Source organism: Vigna angularis, chromosome 8, assembly GCF_016808095.1.
Source record: "Vigna angularis cultivar LongXiaoDou No.4 chromosome 8, ASM1680809v1, whole genome shotgun sequence".
Lineage (NCBI taxonomy): Eukaryota > Viridiplantae > Streptophyta > Magnoliopsida > Fabales > Fabaceae > Vigna > Vigna angularis.
In genome coordinates this window covers 17,704,460-17,729,450 of record NC_068977.1, presented here as the reverse complement: position 1 = coordinate 17,729,450, position 24,991 = coordinate 17,704,460, and the positions used below count along the sequence as shown (strand labels likewise).

Genomic DNA, 24,991 nt, shown 5'->3' with positions numbered 1-24,991 from the left:
GTGAAGACGCATGATCAGGTAGCAGATATCTTCACCAAACCATTAAAGAAAGAAGTCTTTATGAAGTTGAGAAGTTTTCTTGGAATACAAAATCAAGTTTAAGAGGGGGTGTTGAAATGTAAATTAATTTTGTATTTTGGGCCTATAAGAAAAAGGCCCAAGATTATAAAAGGCCCAAATAAAATTATAGAAAATCCTATCTAGAATGATGTACAAAAATATCTAGGGATGTTTATCCATAAGATGTCTCTAGATAAGTTTAGAATTATATGAAGGTTTTAGAAATCTCTAGAGAATGAATAATGACTCTTAGATTAATATTGTGGTGGCAAGGTCCTAACCATTGGTTGAGGAGGTGTCGCTAGTATAAATAGGGTGTGATTGTATAATTTGGGATCAAGCCAAAAAGATTATAAGCATTCAATATAACAAGTTTTTCCTTCTCTCAAAATCTTCCAACCTCTCCCAATTTTTAAACACTTCCTTCAAGCCTCTAAAATTTCCTCCCAACAGGAGTCACTTACCATATTACAAATGATGTGAATAACTACATTAAATAATCTTTCTATGACAATAACGTTGAAAAATTGGGTAATGGTGCACGTATGAATATTCATCATATAGGCTCTGGTCTTTTTATAAGAATAAGCAAATTTAATAGGAAAATCGTGTAGTCTCTACACGACTTCATGTATCTCCATGACGAATTTATCTCTATAAAATATTCTTTAAAATACTTAATTTTTCAATCCAAGTCTCTCGAGTGAGATTGTTAGAGTCAATCACTCCTCATTTAAGGTATTGTTCATTTTGGATTTTGTGTTTCATCATTATTTTGTTCTTAAAAATGTCTCAAAGATTGTAAGAAGTATTTGAACTACCTTAGATATCGACTCCTAAATGATGTGAGATTTTTGGGTATGGTAGGAACATAAACCCTCCAATTGATGTCTAAGGGGAACGATGTTTCATCTCCAATAAGAGCTTGAGGTTGGGATTAAAGGGTGAACCTTGGACAAGTGGCAAGATCTAAGTGGACTCGAGAATCCTGATAAACTCCTTAGTTTGAAAAACAAGAGAAAATTCACCTACAAATGGTTCTCTAACAAAAGTGAATAAAAGAGTTTAAATTTGTATAAATAAAAGAGAAAGTATGAGGGAATATATTTTTTAGTGAAATACTATATGTATTTATACTATTTCTAAAATGTATAAGATTTATCGTAAAAACTATCACTAGTGCAGAAAGAGGATACGGCACCAGTTAATTTCACTGATAGACTTCGGTTTTTGAACCGAGGCATATTCAGACGAGGCAAAAAGTGATAGCCATTTTGCCTCGGTTCTGAATCGTGTCATTTTGTTTGTCTCTACGGCCTCGGTTAGAACCTAAACCGAGGTAGTAGGATATTTTTTTTTAGCTTGTTTCGTTTCTGATTTCAATTTCAGATTTCAATTTCAAATTTTAATTTCAAACCCCGAACTGAAAAATGAACTGAAAAACGTTAAAAATGACCAAGAACTCAGATAAGAAAATGAATAATCAGAGAAAGATAACCACCACACTGTTTCAGAAACTCAACAAACTCAGATAATACAATGGAACCCCAAAAAGATGAATAACTGAAACCCTAAATTGCAAAAACAACAACAAAATCCCAAATCTGAAAATGAAATTTCAGAAACCCTAAATTGCAAACACAAGAACAAAATCCCAAATCTGAAAATGAAATTTCAGAAACCCTAAAATGCCAAATCGATTCACTCCGCTGCCGCCTTCCTCGCAACGCGCCACCGCCTTCCTCGTCGCACCTCGAATCGCAGCGCCTGGAATCGCCGCACGTGGAATCGCCGCGCCTGGAATCGCCGCGCCTCGAATCGCCGCGCCTTGAATCGCCGCGCCTCGCATCGTCGCGCCTCGCCGCGACTCACCTCGCCGCGCCTCACCTAGCCGCGCCTCGCATCGTCGCGCCTCGCCGCGCCTCGCTTCGCCGCTATCAGTCGCGCCTTGTCGCACCTCGCCGCGTCTCTCCACATCTTCGCTGGCCACTCACCTCCATCACAACACTCTGCTCGTCCACGTTCAAGGGAAGAAGAGAAAGGGAAGAAGTGTGGCTGCTGGGGCGCGTTGAAGAGAAAGAGGAGGATCTGAGGCCACTTGGTAAAGGGATCTGGTGCGGTGTGAGGGAAAGAAAGGGATCTGGTGTGGTGCGCGTTAAGGGAAAGAAGTTTCACCCCTAATTAGGTCTAGGCCACTTGGTAATACCGCAGAGGATCTGGGCCTATACGGCCTCGGTTCTTTAATTTAACCGGTACCTATTGATATTGATTTGACTGATTTGACGAGTTGCAGATTTTTATGCTTCGGTTCTACGTGCAACCGAAGCAGTATTATTTTTTCTGACCATGTTTAGGCACCGGTTACCTCTGAAACCGAGGTAATAGAGCTGTTCTGCACCGGTCTTTTTTGAACCGAGACCTATAAGGTCTCTTTAATTACGAAACTGCCATCACGTCTGAATAGGCAGCGGTTTGATGTAAACATAAGTCTAATGTGCGAGTTTAAAAACACATTTTGTACTAGTGTATTAATATTAATATAATATCAATAAATATAACAACTTTTATATATGTTAATTTGTCGTAATAATAAGGTTTAATCATTCACTAAGTCCCTATTTTCGCATGGAATCTCAATTTCGTCCCTTTCTTTCTGAAAATCTCAATTGGGTCCCAATTTTATGAAAATTGCAACAAATCGATCCTTTCCGTTAAATAGTGTCAAACGGCGTTAAAAAAATTGATGAGTGAATTCTGAGATGACGAACGAGCGCTCGTCCAGCAGCGAACGAGCGCTCGTCCAGCAGCGAACGAGCGCTCGACCACCGAACGAACGGTCGTCCAGTGTGGAACGAACGGTTGTCCACCAGAGAACGGACGCTCGTCGACCTCTTACTGCTGGACAACCGTTCGTTCCACACTGGACGACCGTTCGTTCGGTGGTCGAGCGCTCGTTCGCTGCTGGACGAGCGCTCGTTCGCTGCTGGACGAGCGCTCGTTCGCTGCTGGACGAGCGCTCGTTCGTCATCTCAGAATTCACTCATCAATTTTTTTAACGCCGTCCAGCCAAATTAACGGAAATGATCGATTTGTTGCAATTTTCATAAAATTGGGACCCAATTGAGATTTTCAGAAAGAAAGGGACGAAATTGAGATTCCATGCGAAAATAGGGACTTAGTGAATGATTAAACCTAATAATAACAATAATTCAATATCTTATCCTTTGGCCAAGTTATAACTGTTTTATGTTTGCAACTATTTTTAAAAACATACGTACAAAATTTCTTGTGCAAAACTATTTGCAAGAAATCGTTCTTAATATTTCCATATTTTAATGCATAAATGGTAATTATATTTTTAGTTATGGGAATTAAATTTTGAGGTAAAAAAAACTAGGTATTATAAATCATTTATTATAAAATCTTTTGTAGATATAAACTTTTAGATAATATTAATAAATGATAAAAATTATATTTTCCTATATCACTACTGCAAAAATCCTTCTTACCTACAAATTTTCCTGAAAAAAATTTCCGTAAAAATGTTGCATGTTTATACAAATATTTTTTGCAAAAAAAATATATTTACTAGAGTTTTGTTGTACATTATTTAAAAACTATTTATAATATCTACAAATTTTCTTAAAAGCAATTATTCATATAAAATAGTTACATTTTTTTTTCCTAAAAACAATTATTCGTATATAGTAGCTACATTTTCTATTATGAAATATTTTACCAACAATGTATTGTTTTGAGATTTTTTTTAAAAAAAAACAATACATGCAACGTTTCTTGTTCAAGAAACTACATTATACAATTTTTTCTCTATCAATAATAATTATATGTTTCTTTATGGGAATAAGATTTTACAATAAAAAACAAGAAACTATAAATCATTTATTAAAAAGTCTTCTGTAGATATAAATTTCTAGATAATATTATTTTAATAAAAAGTAAAAATTTAGATTTTCTTATTATTTTTTGAAAACGGTGCTGAGGATGTCCTTGATCGCCCTAGCGTCACCGGCGAGGAGTCGCCGGCGAGGAACGAGAATTATTTGAGGTGCCTAATGATGTGAAATTGAATGAGAAAAAGATGAGGGAAGTCGCGCCATTGATTGATGAAGGGGAAGATGGTGTGTTGGGTTGGCCAGAGCTACTTTTTGCTTACCATGTTTACGCGCTACACCTCACGACAGTAGCACTTTATGACTGTTTGCAACCACTTTTTTGCAACTTGCATCCCAGAAGGTTGCTCCCTCCATCACCATTGATACTCCCTGCACCTTCCCAAAAGATTTATAAAGACAAAATGACCTTTTAAATTTTAACTTTTTACTTTAACCTTAATATCCTAAAGAATTCATCGTCTCTCTTCTCATTCAGCCGCACCCCCCGCTCTCTGTCTTTCTCTCTTCTCACATTCGTGCTCTCATTCTCTTCTTTGTTTCGGCGGTGAGATCCATTTTTCTCACCGTTTGTTCTCATCGTCCAAATTCGTTTGGTGTCGTCCATATCTGTTGGAGATCCGTTGGTAGTGCGGTGGTGTGGGTGTTCGGTGGTGTGGCGGTGGTGGTACGTCGGTGGTGCGTTGATCATTCGTGGGTGGAAAACGTTGCTGTTGGAGGAGGTTAGTTTTGTTTAGATATTTTGAATTGAATATGAATGTGTGTTGTATCTTTGGTTTGGTGGATTGTTTTGATCGCGGATGGGTTCACTGTGTTGTGCTGTGTATGCGAAGAAGATGACCGGAGCGCCAGAACGGATGTCGCATATCCGTTTGCCACTGAAACGGATGTCGCATATCCGTGGACAAATGTCACACATCCATTTGAAAGGGAAACGGATGTGGAACATCCGTCGTACAGTGGGTGATTTTTCTTTCTTTTTTTAAATTTATTTAGTATTTAAATATTTTCTTTATAAAATGTTATGTAAATTTTGTTTATTTTATTTAATAAAATTATTATTATAAATTTAATTTAATTAATTTTATTTAATTGAATTGATTATTTAAATATGGTTTTGTTTAAGTTTGTTTTTAGATTTTAGTTTTTAGTTTTGAGTTTATTAGTTTATTAGATTTGAAAATAATTTATACACTATTTAAAATGTAAAATTTAATTATAATATGTTTATGAAATTATATGTAAATTAATTTGTTTTTATTTAATGAAATAATGATTTATAATTTAATGAAATGATTATTAATTTAAATAAAATAATTTTTATTAGAAATGGTTAAAACACGCGGTGTATCTTATACTTCTCGTGGAGAGAGTTCTCGAGAGGAGAGTTCTACGCAGGGCGAAGCTAGGAGACGACCTACAGCTTCGATTCGGAGAAGGCGTGCAACTCCTATTCATAATGACCCTATTGCTGAGGATTGAGTGATTGAGGAGGAGACATATTAGGCCTATGAGGATGATGTTTAGGAGGAGGCCTATGAGGGTGATGTTCAGGAGGAGGCATTTGAAGCCCCTGACCACGATGATGATGAGGAGGAGCATGCAGATGTTGGTGACATAGAAGAGGATATCGGTGGATTTCCTGGAGGTCCACGTGATGCTTCATTGCTTAGGCATTATGTTCAGCATGTTGCTTATGGTATTTCGCAATGCCGGGTGAGTGCAAAACTTAAATTTGAATTATTAATTTGTTTTCGAATCCAATTTATATTAAATATTGTTTTGTAGGATCGAGGGGACATGCTCAAGTTGATCTCGCACGGTAAAAAAGTTAATAAGTTAGGACCGTGCGCCGAGGGAATTCAACACATTGTGTTGAACTCCTCTTTGATGCCTCTCATAGAGATTTGTTATGATTATGTTGATAAGGGCTTGTTGCTTGGTTTCATAGAGAGATGGCATTTTGAGACAAGTAGTTTCCATCTCCCTATAGGGGAGATGTCGATCACTCTTGACGATGTGTCGACTTTACTTCACCTCTCGGTGATGGGTCAGTTATGTGATTTGGAGGAGCTGGAGTTTGAGGAGGCTCGTTCAGCTCTTGTAGACCTGCTTGGCGTTGATGATGGCACAACTGGTGCTGAGATGGAGGAGGCACGTGGTTCGAAAGTCAGATTGAGTTGGTTGAGAGATATATATGGTTAGAGGTGTCAGTCGCAACATTGGGATTATGTTGCTAGAGCATATCTGTTGCAACTAGTAGGATGCACGATTTTCGCAAATAAGAGTGCCACTTCTATACGCGTGTCATACTTACTATTATTTAGAGATGTACACGCGTGTGGCAGATATGCCTGGGGCGTTGCTGCACTCGCCCATTTGTACGAGCAGCTCGGGGATGCGAGTATGGCTTCCATGAGACAGATGGCTGGATATCTGACTCTTTTTCAGGTACACATATACCTTGCACATTTACTTCATTTACTTATTACCATGTACGAAGATGGAAAATATTTAATTTAATAATTACTTTTAGAGTTGGATATACGAGCATTTCCCTAGCATGGGTAAGAGGCGGTTGGTGTCATCTTATGATGACAGCACACCACGTGCCGCTAGGTGGCAAAGCTCCACTCTTGCAGAGATTCGATCGCAGTTGGATGACCTTACATATAGTAGAGTTGTATGGCACTCGTATGAGGGACATCGGGGCATTCGTCCATTGTTTAGCATATGCATGTATTCTGGATGGATTCGAATTAGTGACACCCTTTCCCGTCATTTGCCTGAGCGTGTGATGTGGTAGTTTGGATTTTACCAGGAGATTCCACGACCACCCACTGCCGTTGCAGATGCAGATGTAGTCGTTGTTGATCATGCGTGGTTGCACTTCACTGATCATGTTATTATGAATGTGAGACTTGCATCCTCCCCTTCGGAATGTGTCGATGGATACATACAGTGGTTTAGGAGGGTTTCACATCCGTATATTTTTGGAGCTGCAGTTGACGTGCGGTCGGCTCTCTCGCCTTCACAGCGCCCCGATGTTGACCATGAGCCACGACCCCATCGTAGATCCTCTCCATCTTCATCATCTGGTGTCGTGGTAAGTTATTTATCATTTCTTTTGTTACTCTATTTTTGTTAACCATGTTTTTTTGATTGTTTGGCATTATTATAATGCATGCTAGATTTAGGCGGATGGCCAAGATGTTACAATCGTTGATATCGTGTCGCCATGTGACCGAGGGTACTATTGCACATTAGGTGTCGGTGGACCTGCTGTAGATTGCTAATGAGGGTATCGACGAATATTCCCCGAGTAGGAGAGGACAGAGGCATGTGCGTGGTAGGCGATCAACGTCTAATTGATAGGAATTTGTATTATATGGAATTATGTTTTGTAGGACTTTATATTTCTCTTTTAATTTGAATGTTTTCATTTTCATTTACATGTTCTTTTATATTGGTTATATATGTGGAACAAGATTAGTATGTTTAAGTAGAAATGCACCGTACTTAATTAACAACAAGTGATAATGTATTTGTACCTTTTTCAATGTTAGTGTAGATATCATGAGTCACCTAAGTCAATGTATGATGACGTTACACCCATTAACTGTGCAAATGCTTGCATCCTACTAGTATAAATAGATGACCACGCTCGCGCCTGAGGATAACAGTGGGTTGAGGAGATGATATCCACCATGGGCAAAGGACAACCTTCTTGTAGTTTAACCTGCATTATACGAATTTCAATGTTAAGTGGGTGATAACAAATTTTTACATGAAAACACAAAATAATACAATTACCTCCACGAAATAACATCCATGAACATGTCCTATACAAATTATGCGATGTTGACTTATATCAGAAGGCGGTGTAGAACGTAGTGGGAAGATAGTATAATTTTGATAATATGACATACACATTAATATGACATTATATCGGTTAGCAATTGCATAATCAATGTCTGGTATAGTCATCCACTTGTTCCGATTAGCCTGTAATGAATAAAAGAAGTAGTTAGATTGAATAAAATATATGAAATAAATACATATATAGGGAAACATGTACCATCGAAGGAGACGCCACCAACAAGGACATCCTCAGTTCTTCTAGTCTATCATAACCTCCTACTAGCCTTGCGTATTCATCACGCCATTCACTCATTTCTTTGTATAGATCATTTCTGATAATGGGCCATGAGTCTTTGATGACAAATTTATGAACACCGAAAAACGGCGCCAAAAACCTGTTTAACCCTCGACAACTGTGACCGAATCGTATCAAGTAATAAACTCGGTAAGACCAAGTATCGTTCTCCCAAAGGACTCACGGCCTAGTTGTTAGCAAAATGATGAAGATGAAGTTTTGATGATGTCCAAATCAAGTCAAGAAATCAAGATTCAACATGTTATGAAGACTTGTATTGCTATGGAAAGCTTTTGTAATAATTGTAGTTTAGTGTCAAGGACTTAGATTAGAAAAAGAAAGTGTTTTGTAAAATTACTGTAGCAAAATACTGTAGCAAAACACTGTAGCAAAACACTGTAGCAAACCTGAAAAACCAAATTGCCTCTGGATTAATCGATTAATCCTGAGATTAATCGATTAAAACAGTCTGTTGGGGGTTTCAGAGTTGAAAACTAGCCGTTACACTGTAATAATCGATTAAGGCTTGGTTTAATCGATTATGTAATCAATTATTCCTGAAAATAATCGATTAAAACAGTCCGTTGGGGTTCCAGATTTGAAAAACTAGCCGTTGTACTCAGTTTAATCGATTAATACTTGATTTAATCGATTAAAACAGTCAGATGGCTCATTTTCGAAGAATGGAAGAGTCTTTGGATGAGTTTATAAATAGACTCTCATTTCCTCTCAAGAAAAACAACTAAGAGACACAGAAACTCTTCCCTTGTGCTCAAATACTCAGAAATTCTTGAGACTTGTGTGTTCTTGTTCGGCTTGTGAAACTCGTGTCTGTGGAGCTGGTGAAGTGCTGCTACGGTGACAGAGGAAATAGTCGGTTCATCCTTGGTGTGTCTAAGGAGGTGTTCGGAAGAGAATCATCCTTCGTGAAGTATTCGGAGGAGGTGTTCATCCTTCGTGAAGTATTCGGAGGAGGTGTTCATCCTTTGTGAAGACTCAAAGGAGGTGTAGTTTCATCTCTTGTGGTATCAAGAGAGTTGGTTTCTAAACTCTTACAAATTGTTTCTTTGTGATTGTAATTTGTAATTGTTTTGTGATTAGTGAATTGTTTATCTTGCTTTGAGATAAACGACTGGACGTAGGATTGGTAAGATCCGAACCAGGATAAAATCATCTATGCAAATTTCTCTCAACCTTACTCTCTTTATTCGTCTTTATTAATTGCTTGGTAAGTTTAATTGAGTAGAAATTAAAAGGCACACTTTTGTATTAAAAACCCTCTTGGTTTGTTATCCCACGCTAACCATTCCGCTGCAGCCGATTCTGACACTAGTTAGTTATATGATTTCTTGATTATTAAAGACTTGTGAACAAATTGTTATAAGTTTCAAATGCAAAAGACAATAAGTAAACATGTATGCATGAGTTTTGATCAATGGGAAAGAAGAACACAAACATTGAACGAATTATATGGATGAGTATGTTGTTGGGGAAATCAATTTCATCTTATCCACTCTCATATATTTTAGGAATTCATCATTCTTTTCATCAATGTTAATGTCACTCTCTAAATTACCTTAAACCCGATGTCTCGGCGAAGAAAGCATATCCTTAATTATGAGTTCATACAATTTCTAGCATCCCTAATAATTAATTCTGAAGTACAGAAGCTTAAAGGCAACAAACCCTCATATCCCTATGTCTAGGCGATATTGCTTTTTGGAGAATTTCCCTGGATCTAGATTTTACCGTATGTGTCCATATCACTAAAATCAATAATCATGACATCGAATGAGTTAAACAATGCATGCTTTGAGCAAAGAGGAAAAACCCTAACTAATGATGAAAGAAAGCATGTATCAAAGATATGATGTTTAAACACAAAATTCCATATATGAGAGCTTCACAAGATTACATTGATTCCCCAACAACAAGAAGAGTTTAGTTCACCATATTCATGCTGAAACTAGATGAAATACAATGAGATAGTGAAAGATAGAACCCTATAAAGATGAGTAGGTAGCCTTAGCATCCAAGATCTTCCTCCAAGGGGTGGAAAAGGTGTGTGTTTGCTTCGTACTCTGCCAAAGATACAAACCCTAGGAAGTCCTAAAGCTTATATACTGTTCGAAATATTACAGAAAAGTGGGCCTAAGCCCAAAATAATGGCGCTCAGCGGTAAGTGCGTGTGTTGAATTCTTCCCCTCAGCTGCACTTTCACCCCTCAGCGGAGCCAACGGGTGTTCATTAGTGCCGCTCAACGGTAAATTGGCGCTGAGCGGTACTTGCGGCTTCTCTTCTTTTGCACTTTTTGAGTTCTTTTCTGATTCCATTTCTATCCTTCTTCACTTCTTTCATCAAATTCACCTTAAAACCTGCATAAAACACTGAAATCAAGCATAAACCTGTCCAACTCTCTTATTTCCAAAAATATAAACAAAAGCATGATTTCAAGCTAGTTTCTAAGTGTTAAAGGTTGTTATTAGTATCACTTTTAAGCATGAAAATAACAGTTTTTCAACTGTTATCACAACCCCAAACTTAGAACTTTTCTTGTCCTCAAGCAAATAAGATGTAGCTTAATCTTCTACCAATCAATACAATGGTGCACTCCATTCAAAAATCCTCTTTTCCAAGATAAGTAAGTACTCAATTAAGCTCATGATAAAAACTTCAATCAAGACATGTACATGCTTTAATGTTCACAAAATCACCTAGTATCCAACAAATGCTCCTTTTCATGAATGATCAATCAACTAAGCATGAATGTTCATGTGCTCATGGAATCTTTCCTCACTAGATAAAGTGTTTCACTGAAACACACAAGTGTATAAGAGGTAATCACTCATTCACTCTACTATCACATTGTCACATGAATTGACTTTGCCTTTCATTTAACCATAATCAAATACATTCACAAGCATGCATCATCACAATGACTTTTCAATGGCTTATAATGTGACTGGGCTAACAAGAAAATTGGCTTTTCTAGATCACAAAATCCTTGAGTTAAGAGAATCATATAAACACAATCATTCTTACTTATTCCCAACTTTCCTTTACATTGAGCTTTACTTTTTCTTCTCTTTTCTTTCTCTTTTTCTTTTTCTTTTCACATACTTAGTTCTTAGCTCTTAGCTCAATGCTTTCAATTTCCCTTTCATAACTTCCCAACAACCCCAAACTTGACCATTCACCACCCAACTTTTCTGTGGATCATCAGCAACTGGATCAAGTAATTTAATTGCTCCATGTGGATGCACTCCTTTTACTTCGAATGGTCCTGACCATTTTGTCTTCAACTTCCCAGGAAATAGCTTCAATCTTGAGTTGAATAATAGCACCTGCTGCCTTGGATTAAAGACTTTATTCACCATCTTCCTGTCATGTTAGAACTTAATCTTATCTTTATAAGCCCTGGATGAATCATATGCATGTAACTGCATTTCTTCAAGCTCCAGAATCTGCCTTCTGCGTGTGCTATGAGTTTCATAAGGATCAAAATTCAAGAATTTTAAAGCCCACAGAGCTTTATGCTCCAACTCTACTGGCAAATGACATGCTTTCCCATAGATTAATTGAAAAGGTGATAATCCCATGGATGTCTTCATTGCCGTCCTGTAAGCCCAAAGAGCATCATCCAGCTTTAGTGACCAATCCTTTCTTGATGAAGTAACGGTTTTTTCCAGGATCCTTTTTATCTCTCTGTTAGATACCTCAGCTTGTCCATTGGTTTGTGGATGATAAGGTGCAGCTACCTTATGTCTCACTCCATAATGTTTGAGTACTTTTCCTAGCTGATAATTGCAAAAATGAGATCCCCCATCACTAATTAGCACTCTTGGAGTTCCAAAACGTGAAAATATCTGCTTCTTCAAAAATTTGATTATAGTGCTAGCATCATTTTTAGGACAAGCTAATTCTTCCACCCATTTACTCACATAATCCACTGCTACCAATATGTATTCATTGTTGAAAGATGGAGGAAAGGGTCCCACAAAGTCAATACCCCAGCAATAAAATACCTCAACCTCTAAAATGCCTTGTAATGGCATCTCATGACATTTAGTAATCGTCCCTGCTCTTTGACACTTATCACAATTTCTAGCATGATTATGAGCATCTTTAAATAGAGTTGGCCAATAAAACCCTGATTGGAGAACTTTTGCTGCTGTTCTTTCTCCATTAAAATGTCCCCCATAAGGTGAATCATGACAATCCCAGAGAATTCCTTATGCTTCTTCCTTTGTCACACATCTCCTCAAAAGATTATCTGCTCCAATTTTGAACAAATAAGGATCATCCCAGACAAACTGCTTGGCATCATGCAAAAAATTCTTTCTTTATTGCCAATTTAGATATTCTGGCATTACCCTTGCAACTTTGAAATTAGCCATATCAGCAAACCATGGCCTCTGTTGAATATACATGAGTGTTTCACCTGAAAAGGATTCCCAGATCTTTGATTCCTTGCTAGTGACCTCCTTGTTGACTAGCCGTGACAAATGATTAGCAATCAAGTTCTCACTCCCTTTCTTATCACGAATCTCCATATCAAATTCTTGCAAGAGTAGTAGCCATCTAATCAGACATGGTTTAGAGTCTGGCTTTGTCAGCAAATATTTGATAGCTGCATGATCTGTATAAATAATCACCTTAGACCCAATAAGATAAGGTCTAAACTTCTCTAAAGCATATACTATAGCTAGGAACTCTTTCTCTGTAGTAGCATAATTCAACTGAGCATCATTCAGAACTTTGCTGGCATAATAAATTGGATGAAAGATCTGCTCTATTCGCTGGCCAAGAACGACTCCTATTGCATAATCACTAGCATCACACATTAGCACAAAATTTTTATTCTAATCTGGAGCTATAATTACTAGAGCGAACACTAATTTACTCTTCAATGTGTCAAAAGCTTTCAAACATTCTTCATTCATCACAAAAGGAGCATCCTTCATAAGAAGATTACTCAATGGTTTAGCAATTTTTGTAAAATCTTTGATGAATCTTCTGTAAAATCCAGCATGACCTAGAAAACTCCTGATTTACATTTGTTGATGGAGGCAGTTTCTCAATGACTTCTACTTTGGCTTTATCCACCTCAATCCCTTTAGCAGAAATTTTATGTCCCAGCACAATTCCTTCTGTTACCATGAAATGACATTTCTCCCAATTGAGAACAAGATTTGTTTGAACACATCTTTTAAGAACAATATCCAAATTAGCCAAACACCTTTGGAAAGAATTTCCAAAGACTGGAAAATCATCCATGAAGACTTCAATGCACTTTTCTAGGAGATCTACAAAAATTGCCTGCATACACCTTCGAAATGTAGCTGGAGCATTACATAATCCAAATGGCATCTTTCTGTAGGCAAAGATACCAAAAGGACAAGTAAAAGTCGTCTTCTCTTGGTCTTTTGGATCTACCACAATTTGATTGTATCCAGAATATCCATCTCGAAAGCAATAAAAAGCTTGACCTACTAATCTCTCCAACATCTGGTCCATGAAAGGAAGAGGAAAATGATCCTTTCTAGTGCCTTTATTTAGCTTCCTGTAATCAATGCACATTCGCCATCCAGTAACTGTCCGAGTAGGAATAAGTTCATTCTTCTCATTATGAATTTCTGTCATCCCGCCTTTCTTAGGAACCACCTGTACTGGACTGACCCATTCACTATCAGAGATTGGATAGATGATACCAGCTTCCAAAAGTTTCAACACTTCTTTTCTAACCACCTCCTTCATTACAGGATTTAACCTTCTCTGTGGTTGAGCACTCGGTCTATAATCATCTTCCATAAAAATATTATGCATACAATAAGTTGGGCTGATACCTTTAAGATCTGAGATTGACCACCCAATTTGATGGAAGCTTGCTATGGGTGAGACTCATTGAACCAGGAAGCCAAACATCAAACGTTCCAGTGAGCAGAATGAAGGCAGCGAAATTCTAAAATAGATGCAGAGAATGGTATGGTTTCAGTGAAGAATGGAGTGGGTTAGAACCTCTCAGCTCAGAGGGCCTTCCTACTTTGGAAGGAAGCTAGAGGTAAGGAGAAAGAAAGTGAAGAATTGGGTTGACTCAAGAGCAAAGGTAAGCTGGAATTTCATTTCTGCAACAATTGGACTAAGCTCAAAAGTGTCTACAAAAGGGGGAAGAGGTCTCCTATTTATAGGAAGATAAGAGCCTCAAATCTGAAATGAAATTCAATCCAAAAGCAAATGAAACTAAAGAAAAAGGCGCCAATTTGCTTCAGCTTCAAACATGCCTCATTCCAACTCAGCAGCACACGTGAAACAACACCAATTCTGAAACGCTGGGCTAGCTAGGTTATTGGCTGAGCTTTTTTTTGATAGCTTTGGCAGCAAGCTTCTCCCTCCAAGTCTCTCTTTTCATGTGCTCAAATGCTATGTTGGCAGCTGCTCCCTCCAATTTTATTAATCCTACAAAGCAAAGAAAAATGTGCTTTTAATTATGGGAAGAAGGATTAATGTAAATTACCTTCCATAGAAGCAAAATGGTAGGTGATCCTTCTTCCTCTTGAATCCTCTTTGCCATGGCTCTAGTAAGAGGTCCAATGTGTGTCTTAGATGGTCTTCCATCACAATTGCTTCTTTGTTAGCTTTCAAACCCTAGGAAGTCCTAAAGCTTATATACTATTCGAAATATTACAGAAAAGTGGGCCTAAGCCCAAAATAATGGCGCTCAGCGGTAAGTGCGTGTGTTGAATTCTTCCCCTCAACTGCACTTTCACCCCTCAGCGGAGCCAACGAGTGTTCATTAGTGCTGCTCAGCGGTAAACTTGCGCTGAGCGGTACTTGCGGCTTCTCTTCTTTTGCACTTTGAGTTCTTTTCTTATTCCATCTCTATCCTTCTTCACTTCTTTCATCAAATTCACCTTAAAACATGAATAAAACACTGAAATCAAGCATAAACCTATCCAACTCTCTTATTTCCAAAAAAATAAACAAAAGCATGATTCCAAGCTAGTTTCTAAGTGTTAAAGGTTGCTATTAGTATCACTTTTAAGCATGAAAATAACAGGTTTTCAATTGTTATCAGTCTTCTCCGACTCCCAGTGACGCAACAATGCATCTATACCCATAGTGACCATCTACGACAACATCAACAACGTCGAGAATGAAAGGGTGACTAATAGGATGAAACTGGTCTATCATTGCAACTCTTTTTTTCTACATTGTATTAGGCGTTGATTTTAATTTACTTCTTGCAGATGATGATTCATATGTTGCATGAAACGCGTCAACGTGCTCAAAATATGATGGCTCCCGCGTCGTAGACCTTTCTCTTCGTTGAGCTTTACTTTTTTGTGCACCCTTTGTCTTCACTTTATGTAGTGGAGGGACCATTGATGTCATTGCAAGACAAACAATGTCAACTAACTTTTGTTTGACGATGACTTTACCTCCAATGTCAACCTCATTGAATCGTTCTTCTACCAATTTTAACTCATCTTTAATGGATAACAGGGGCTCGGTTTCATTTAATTCAACATTTGAGAAACTCAACCTTCTCCACATTATATGGAATTCACCCAAAGGGATGAACCCAAGATCATAGCGTGCTAATTCACATGCACAAGGGAGACCGAATATACGTCTCAACACACATCCACACTTAGAGGAATCCAATCCTATCAGTTGCACTCTTTCAACCTCCTTAGCAATGAGATTCAACGAATATCGAGAGACACGCCCAATAACATGTCTATATCTATATCCTTTATAAAGGTCACTTGTCAGCAACATACTTGATTCAAATGATGCCTTAATCTTGTTGTGTTGTAGAATAACGACGTCATGAATAGCATCCCAACAAGAACATAGGTCACCCATACTATTGCCCAAAACTTTCTTCAGGCTCCAATGAGCATATTCAACTCTGAAAGAAAAGAAGAACATCAACATTGAATGTCAAAAATTATGTACAGAAGAACTAAGTAAAACAAAATACCTATTTGTGGATGTGTTCCCTAAGTGCATTACTCTGTCTATCCAGGCCTTTACAAAATATGTACTGCATGGAATAATCCAAGTGTGATTGACATATTCAAAGAACAAAGGCCAAACACTGCAGGCGTATTGAAGACGATTGACATAGTCAGCAAACAAGGTCTAATCAGCACAATCCATCACGTTTTCCCATGCCTCCATCAACACATCCCAAGCCTCAGTAGAATCAACAAACATTTTGCATTTGGCCTTAACATTTTTTCGGATGTGGAACCGACATAATATCTGATACGACTCGGGGAAAACATTTGCAATGGCATTCATCAAAGCCAAGTCACGGTCACTAACAATTATTTTAGGTCCGCCCTCAGATGTCAAAAATAGACCTTTTAGTTTTTCCAAAGCCCAAGTGAAATTGTTTTGCCTTTCACTTGACAAAAATGCAAATGCGACTGAGAAAGTTAACCCGATCGACGTCATGCCAACAATTTCAAGCAAAGGAAGTCTGTATTTGTTTGTTTTATATGTTGAATCCATCAAGAATACAATATTAAATGCGTTCAACAATTTCACAGCATCTGGATATGTCCAAAAGATGTCATTAACAACCTCTGAATCGTCGGCACACCTGCTCCAATGAATGTACTTATCGCGGTCCAACAACATCATAAGTTGTTGTAGTTCAGTTCTGGAGCCTCTCAATGATTGTTTATACGCTTGTCTTGCGTTGTAGGTTTGTTTAATCGTTGTCACATTTCGATCATTATTTTCTTTCAGGGTTAGTAAAATATTTGCAGGTGTAACTTTACTCTTTGTCATATCAACGAGTAATGACTGCTCTGATATATTTAACCTCCCAGCATAAGGGTGACCAACTAAAATTTCAGCCAACTCATGGTTATGATGTCCACACATCACCTTAAGCACCCATTTGTCCCCATCTGGAGATGGTTTAACCTTTAACCTAAACGAACACCCACATTTACGAGTGCCGTATACACTACCCACCGCATCGGGTTTGTATTTTTGATATTTTCCCCCTCTTTCACATTCAAGTATGACGAAAGTTTTTCTTCCTCGCACACCAGTAGCTATGTCAGATCTCACTATTACAACAACAAACCCTAAATTATAAGCAATCCCTCTTACCCATTCAATTAACTGCTCCCGAGAACGAAATATTTCATTCGTGGTAAATTTATTTGTCAAATCTCTCTCTACAACTTCATTGATGAACGAAGAGAAATCGGATATAAAACTAGAATCAATTTGAGAATCCATACAAAGATATTTATCCACTTTAGATAATAATCACCTATACAATTATAATTATTGTCATTAATATAATTAATAATTAATCAAATAAGTATAAACAACATTCATATAAACACATGACAAAATATTTATCTACATATTATACATTCAACTTATACCCGTACACCTTAACTATATTTCATTCATTTAATAATTATTTTATTAAATTAATAATAATTATTTCATTAAATAAAATTAAATTATTTTACATTTAATTACACAAAATATTATAGAAAACATTAAATTTTAAAGAATCTATAAATTATATTCAATTACAATAACTTAATATAAAAAAACTCACACATTCAACGGATGTGGCATATCCGTTTCATTACCAAATTTATTTTAAAAAACCTAAATACTAAATTACTCTCACGGATATGGCAATCCGTCAACGGATGTGCTGACATCTGTTTCAGTTTCACCTAAATATTTATAACATTATTAAACACATAAAAATAAATTAAAAATTCAAATATTGACTAAACAAATAAAATACAAAATAATAAATACTAAAATAAAAAAAAACACTTAAAACACTTCTACGGATGTATTAAAATTATAAAATAATCTACAATAGTAAACCAAAAACTAAAATAATTAAATGTTATGCAATCCTTCAACGGATGTGATGATCCGTCGACGGATATCAACATCCGTTGAAGGGAGAACGGATGTTGACATCCGTTACTCCTTCAGCGGATGTTGATATCCGTCGACGGATCATTACATCCGTTAAAGGATTAACATAACTCTTTTCGCATACCTCAGACGAAACTCCCTCTGCTGCTCCGATAGGCACCACCACAAACCCGAGCTCTCACCATCGCGGTTCCTTGCACCACTTGCAACGTTCCACCTACACAACCCACCACCACACCGACTCACACCACCACCACAATCTCAAACGACGCACGGACTCACACCACCACCACAATTTCTCGCCAAGAAGAAGAAGAAACGGATAAACGATTTCCGTGTGCAGGTTCGTCGTGTGGGGGTGCATTTCTTATAGAGAGGACAATAATTAATGAAACAGGTTAATGTTGGTGAAAATTTACTGCGAGACAAATTTGTCACGGGGAGGTGCAGGGAGTATTGAGTGGCGGTGGAGGAAGCAACTCTCTGCATCCCATTGCACTTTCTTTGATTTGAGCTTTTATTTTAGGTTTATAACCCTTATCTTACTTTTCATACCTCCACTCTTTTAACTATTTGGCATCCCAAATTTTTCATATACGCACTTGTTTTCTAAAAATTAAAAGAATATATTAAAATGTAAAAATATTTTTTTTTACTCTTTGGTGTTTCTACAGCAGTTCGCATTGTCTAATATCCTTTTCAAACAATTTAAAAATCGAAAAAATATAAAATTTCCAAAATTAAAAATATCAAAACTCAAACAGTTAGGTTTTTTTTAAGAATTATATAATCTTGATTTTTCATTGTAAATATATATATATATATATATATATATATATATATATATATATATATATATAAAAGTGATGTTAATCTTTTTTGGATTTTCAAAAGCAAATTCAAAATAGTTTTTTAAAACTACGTAAATTTTAATTTTTTATTATAAATAAAAATACGGCAAAAATAAGATTAATTCTTGTTGGATCCAAAAAATTTTAAAAATTATATATTTCTTTTTACAATCTTTTCTTATTAATTTTGAAAAAGATAAATATTTAGAAAAACTATATTCATTTTACATATTTAATTAAATGAATCATTTTCATATTAGATGTTAACATATTTCTTAAGTATAATTGACTTTGAGAACCGATTTGATTTTAAGTTATTATCTTTATGATATTTTTATAGTGGTGAATCTATCTATGTCTTTTATTTATATTTTTCACCATCCCATTACAATTTCAGTTATGAATATGAGTATCAACCTCTCTAGATAACATAAACTTAACTTATTTAGTATTACAAGTTTAACCTTTTTAGATTATGAGTTATGAAAATAGAATATCAACTAATATATTGAAATAAATAAATAATGTCTTAGATGTGGTATTTTATATGTCATATGATTAATCTCATAAGTTGAAGCTGATGTCATATGATTAGGTCAACTTCATATCATTTGATTAGTTCATAACTCATCATTTAATCAATATAACTTGTATTGTCTATAGTTTGTCTCTTTTGGACATGTATCGCCCAATAAGTGTAATTTAAAGTCTTTCATCATTGTAAACTTTTATAATATAATTTTTTATAAACTTTTATAATTTGATCATTGTAATTTCCATCATCCTCGTAAGATTTAGGCACTATAGATTCCTCTTCAAATAGAGCATAAAAGCTATTCTGCAAAATCATAGCAATACCTAACAAATTAGTAGCTTCTTCTAGTGTATTAGATTTTTAATGTATTTGATTTTGAACCAATTGATTCATTAAGGGAATTTTTCACCATATTCACATCATCAGGTTGCCTTAGTGAAGGTTGCAAATTTTGGTAAATGGCACTCTCGAAATTATGCATATCATCCAATTAATTTGTTTTGTGCAAATTGATCTGCCATTGCATCCTACACATTAGAATCTTGAACAAAGGTTTATTAAATTGTGAAGAATTTTCTTCAGTTTCATCCTTGCATAGTTCTTGTTTGCATCAATGTCTTTACTAGATAACTTTTGTACTACAACATTAACATTGTTTAACATATTGTCTGCATCAATGTCTTTACTAGATAAATTTTGTACTACAACATTAACATTGTTTAACATAGAGGAACATAAATTTGTTTAACATTGTTTCCCTCCTTAGATTTAACATAATCAAATTTTAAGTCTTTTCCCTTCTATAGTTTCCAAGAACATGTCCAACCATCTTACAAGAAGAACAAAAGGGGATTTTTTTTCATATTCTAAGTATATTATAAAGGCATAACAAGGTCTTTCCATTAAAATTTGATTAAGTAATTCAATCAACATATCCATATCAACCAAAATCTTAGTAAAAAAAAGAAAATTCTTGATTTATTGATAGTATTATCATCTAAAGTCAATACCAATTTCCCTAACAATATGCAAATGGTAAACCATGTATCCTCACCCAACATTGAGCTTTAATTAGATTAAACAAAATCTTATCCAAACAAAAACCCCTAAAACCACAAGATTCAAATTCCAAAAACCAATTAACCTCTAATACCTTATGCATGTCTTCAAAAGAGACAAAGTCAAACTAAAAAGTACCTTTGCCTAAAGGAATAACTTTCCAAGGTCTTTAAGACGTTCATACAATGTCTAGCTTCTTACATACCTCCATATAAGTATGTGGTTATCTCCCTTTGAGAGAATAGTTCAACCATGAGGATGGCTTCTACATTCTTCTAAACTGAAAAGATAAACCTCTTGAGATATTTGTACCAAAACCATCCTTTATTACATGGTGAAGACAATTGAGATAAAGGAATATCATAAGAATTGTTTAGAACATGTGCAAAGTTTTTCCTATGTACCCAAATAGTCAACGTCGACTTCAACAAAAGATCTATACTACACAAATTAAACATCTGCTACATCATTCCCCAAAACTTGCTCCACTAAGACATCATCTCCTTCTGCTCACACCTACCAGATGATCATTGCCAAAGAACCAAACATACACAAGAAACTAAGCAAAGAACCACACAAAAGGGTAAGCTAATGTAAAAGGAACAAACACAAAATATTATGATTCATCATTTATCATATTTCATACCAAGTTAGACAAACATCCTAAGCATATTGTGAACCTAGACTTGACCATTCGGATATAGTATGAATGTCGAGCTATGACGGGTTATGCACTTGTGGTGGCCTATACTAGTCTGTAAAGTCATTGCTAATGGGTTTCACCTTACCACACACAAAAGGTTAGTCATCCCGCGTCTTTGGCCATACTAGAGCACCTAGACTAGGATCTCCTTCTATTCTCACTACATGTATCACTCCTCTCTAATTGAGAATGAATGACCATTAGGATGTCAGGATAATCCCCAAGATTGAGCTTCTAACATTCATACACACAACACTTGATACAACCAATAAGAATTATTCTCCTTAGAACTCTTATAAACCACAATTTCCATACTTACATAAAATCATTCCCTACCATCGTGCATCTCAAGGTCTATTACTGTGTTGAGATTGTTGATAGGGGGATCACAATGTTAGCTGAACCCACAATCTCTGTCATATTTGTTTTTGATGATGACAACACATTGTTAATAAAAACACATGTGTATGTACTGTGTTATTTGTGTTATATATGCTTATGCTTATTGTGAGATTTGTACAAGCATAGTTGTGGACATATTGTGTTGATTATTGCATACTATTGTGTTTGAAATGTGATTATATTTGTGTATGCATAATATGAGTTTTGGAAATGGAAAAACCACATGCACCAAGCATATATATATGACTTAATTGATTACATTGATGTGTTAATCAATTAAAGTCATTAGACAGCTGACAAATTAACTTCTAAACCATGGCAAAACAACAAATTTTGAATCCATTACGTTAATGGTTAAATCGATTAAAACTCGTATGTTTGCACAAATATTTTTCAAGTGTGTTGTGATGGATTCTGAGAAGAAATGTTTTTGAAAATTTGCTAAGTGTTAAAGCTTAATCGATTACATGGATCATGTATTCAACTAAGTCTGTTAAAGATTTGAAAACTATTTCATTACTTGACATAACTATCTCAACAGTCATATTTTTAAATATGTTGACCAAGCATTATTGCAAATCGATTACATTAATTGAGCATTCAATTAATGTCTTTGACTGTTGTTAATCTGTTATAATTGTGTAGTGTAACCGATTAGATTAATAGCATAATCGATTAAAACGCGTCTTATTTAACTTACTCTATATATAGACGCATGATTTGAAATTATGAAAAAGACAATTGAGTTTAACAATTTTCATATCAGTTTCAGATTGAGCTTTGAAGTTTTACAGAAGAGAGAAACACTCCAAGAAACAAGAAATGTCGTGGTGTACAAGTCTTGAAGAATTCTTGAGAAGCAAGATTGATTGATTCGAAAAGTTTGATCGTTCTGCACAACCAAGGTGCTTACTACTTGATCAAGAGCCACTAATGCAGAAAAGACCTTTAACGTCACCCCTTAGACGTCTGACCCTTGAATATCCAACGTAAAAAATGACCTGTGGCATTTTCCGTCAATAAAACAACCATATAGACGTTTGTTCTGGAGGTAACAGACTTCTAAAGCTATATACCCGTCTGATGTGGGGGGAACAGACCTCTATATAATCATTTTTGAAATCTAAAAAGTCACTTTTTGACTCCATTTAGACGTCAGATCCCGCCAATCCGACTTCTAAAGCCATATAAACGTCTGATGTGGGAGGAACAGACTTCTATATACTCATTTTTTGACTCCATTTAGACGTCAGATCCTGCCAATCCGACTTCTAAAGCCACATAGACATCTGATGTGGGGGGACCACACTTCTATATACTCATTTTTGAAATCTAAAACGTCACTTTTTGATCCATTTAGACGTCAGATCCCGCCAATCCGACTTCTAAAGCCCTATAGACGTCTGATGCGGGGGAACAGACTTCTATATACTCATTTTTGAAATCTAAAAAGTCACTTTTTGACTCCATTTAGACCTCAGATCCCGCCAATCCGATTTCTAAAGCCATACAGACGTCTAATGTGGGGGGAACAGACTTCTATATACTCATTTTTAAAATCTAAAAAGTCACTTTTTGACTCCATTTAGAAGTCAGATCCCCCAATCCGATTTCTAAAGCCCTATAGACGTCTGATGTGGGGCGAACAAACTTTTATGTACTCATTTTTGAAATCTAAAAAGTCACTTTTTTACTCCATTTAGACGTCAGATCCCGCCAATCCGACTTCTAAAGCCATATATACATCTGATGTTGGGGGAACAAACGTCTATATGGCTGCATTAAAACATCGCGAACGCGAGGCAGCAGTTACGCGCACTTAATGTTCATCATTTTCCTCGTGTTTTCTCTCCACGGGATACGTTTTTCAGGTTCGTTTTCTCACTTTTGCACCATTTAAAATTAGTTTTGCTCCGATTACATTACTCTTTTAAAAATTATCTTTCATTTGAATCGATTAAAATGTGTTTTCGTTGGGTTTTGGTGCCGTTTTGCTCGTGTCCTTGGGCCACGTTCTTGGGCTGCGATTTCTTGCGTTTTGCACTCCTCCAATTCCCTCCATTACGTTTTTAAAACCATCCAATCCAAAAACACGTACAATTCATTCTCTTCAACTAAAATATAAAGTTGTAAATTCGAATCACCATGAGCCAGGAGAAACAGAGAGGCCTCAAGCGGAGATAGATCGAATCAAATACGGCGACGCTTTAGACGTCTGATCTATAGTGTCAAACATCTATATAGACGTCTGATGTGTAGTGTTAGACGTCTATATATACGTCTGACAGTGCAAACTAACGTTTCATCAACGTCACCCGTAAGGACGTCAGGTCGAGATCAGATGTAAAAAGCCCAAAATAACAAACGTCGAAAGCCTTTTCTTCACTAGTGAGCTTTAGCAAACGTTGAGTATTGGTGTTTCCCTGTGATGTATACAGGAAGAAGAACATGGTTCTTGACTTTGATAAGGGACTCAAAGGGGTGACTACAGGAGAGGATTGTTCTTGCTCTTAGTCTTTTTGTATTTGCCTATATTAGATTAGTGAGTTAGAGAGGTCTCATTGTAAAGCCCTTGTTGTAAAAACTTAGATCTTTATAATGCATTGGCTTCCAATCTTGGGTTTAGTGGAAGGACACTAGATGTAGGCAGATTGGCCGAACCAGTATAAAACTCGAAGATTGAATTTTTCTTCTCCCTATTTCTCTACATTAAATCGATTATACTCTGTCTGTATTCGAATATGCATATTGTTACATTGCATACAATTTTGCTTGCGATTCAAGAAAAGTTTAAAATGACTTATTGTTTTTGCGAAAAAGATTTCAAAAGTGATCATTTTTATACAACACCAATTCAGCCCCCCTCTTGGTGTGAGAAACAAAGCACATTTTTTCTAACAATTGGCACCATAGCTGGTTTTCAAAAGATATTTGAAAAACAAATTGATTGACCTTTTTGTCTAATCGATTACTAGATCCTGAAAATGGCTTTTGTTTCTCAGACATTTGGTGAAGGTGCATCAATAAATAGACCACCTCTATTTGCTGGTGAAAACTATGCTTTCTAGAAAATAAGAATGCAATTTTTTCTTGAATCAGTAGATAAGGTTGTATGGGATACAAAAGTCAATGGTCCATTTGAACCCACTCATGTTATAAATGGAAAAACTGTTTTGAAATTTTTTTCTAAGTAGACTCAAGAGGAAAACCGGAGAGCACAGTATGATGTAAAAGCTCGTAATGTAATTGCTTTTGCTCTCACAATGGATGAGTTTTTCAGGGTCTGTCAATGTAAGACACCAAAGGAAATGTGGGAGGTCCTTGAAGTAACACATGAGGGAACGAATGAAGTAAAGCGTGTTAAAAAGAATC

The 24,991-nt window shown here is 36.1% G+C and overlaps 2 protein-coding genes across 2 annotated transcripts; both read right to left on the bottom strand.

Annotated features, from left to right (window-relative positions):
• Window positions 1-7,705: 7,705 nt before the first annotated feature.
• LOC128193738 (uncharacterized) lies at window positions 7,706-15,996 on the bottom strand. The gene is made up of 5 exons (XM_052867823.1): window positions 15,366-15,996; window positions 12,556-12,766; window positions 8,050-8,164; window positions 7,901-7,976; window positions 7,706-7,710 (listed from the first exon to the last, which is right to left on the bottom strand). Exons 1-5 carry the CDS (start codon window positions 15,994-15,996, stop codon window positions 7,706-7,708), a joined length of 1,038 nt encoding a protein of 345 aa, XP_052723783.1.
• A 279-nt stretch (window positions 15,997-16,275) lies between these two features.
• On the bottom strand, window positions 16,276-17,394 carry LOC108344381 (protein FAR1-RELATED SEQUENCE 5-like). Its single transcript, XM_017582830.1, has one exon. It carries the CDS (start codon window positions 17,392-17,394, stop codon window positions 16,276-16,278), a length of 1,119 nt encoding a protein of 372 aa, XP_017438319.1.
• Between the last annotated feature and the right edge of the window lie 7,597 nt (window positions 17,395-24,991).

Bases quoted from the DNA above. Each gene is read 5' to 3' on its own strand.
- LOC128193738 (XM_052867823.1), bottom strand. From the start codon at position 15,996: ATGGGTGACCTATGTTCTTGTTGGGATGCTATTCATGACGTCGTTATT. The intron at 12,767-15,365 runs GTAAATTAAAAT...TTATTTATACAG, and splicing joins TGAATCATCATCTGCAAGAA to ATCATGCAGCTATCAAATAT. The intron at 7,977-8,049 runs GTACATGTTTCC...TATTCATTACAG, and splicing joins TGGTGGCGTCTCCTTCGATG to GCTAATCGGAACAAGTGGAT.
- LOC108344381 (XM_017582830.1), bottom strand. From the start codon at position 17,394: ATGGATTCTCAAATTGATTCTAGTTTTATATCCGATTTCTCTTCGTTC.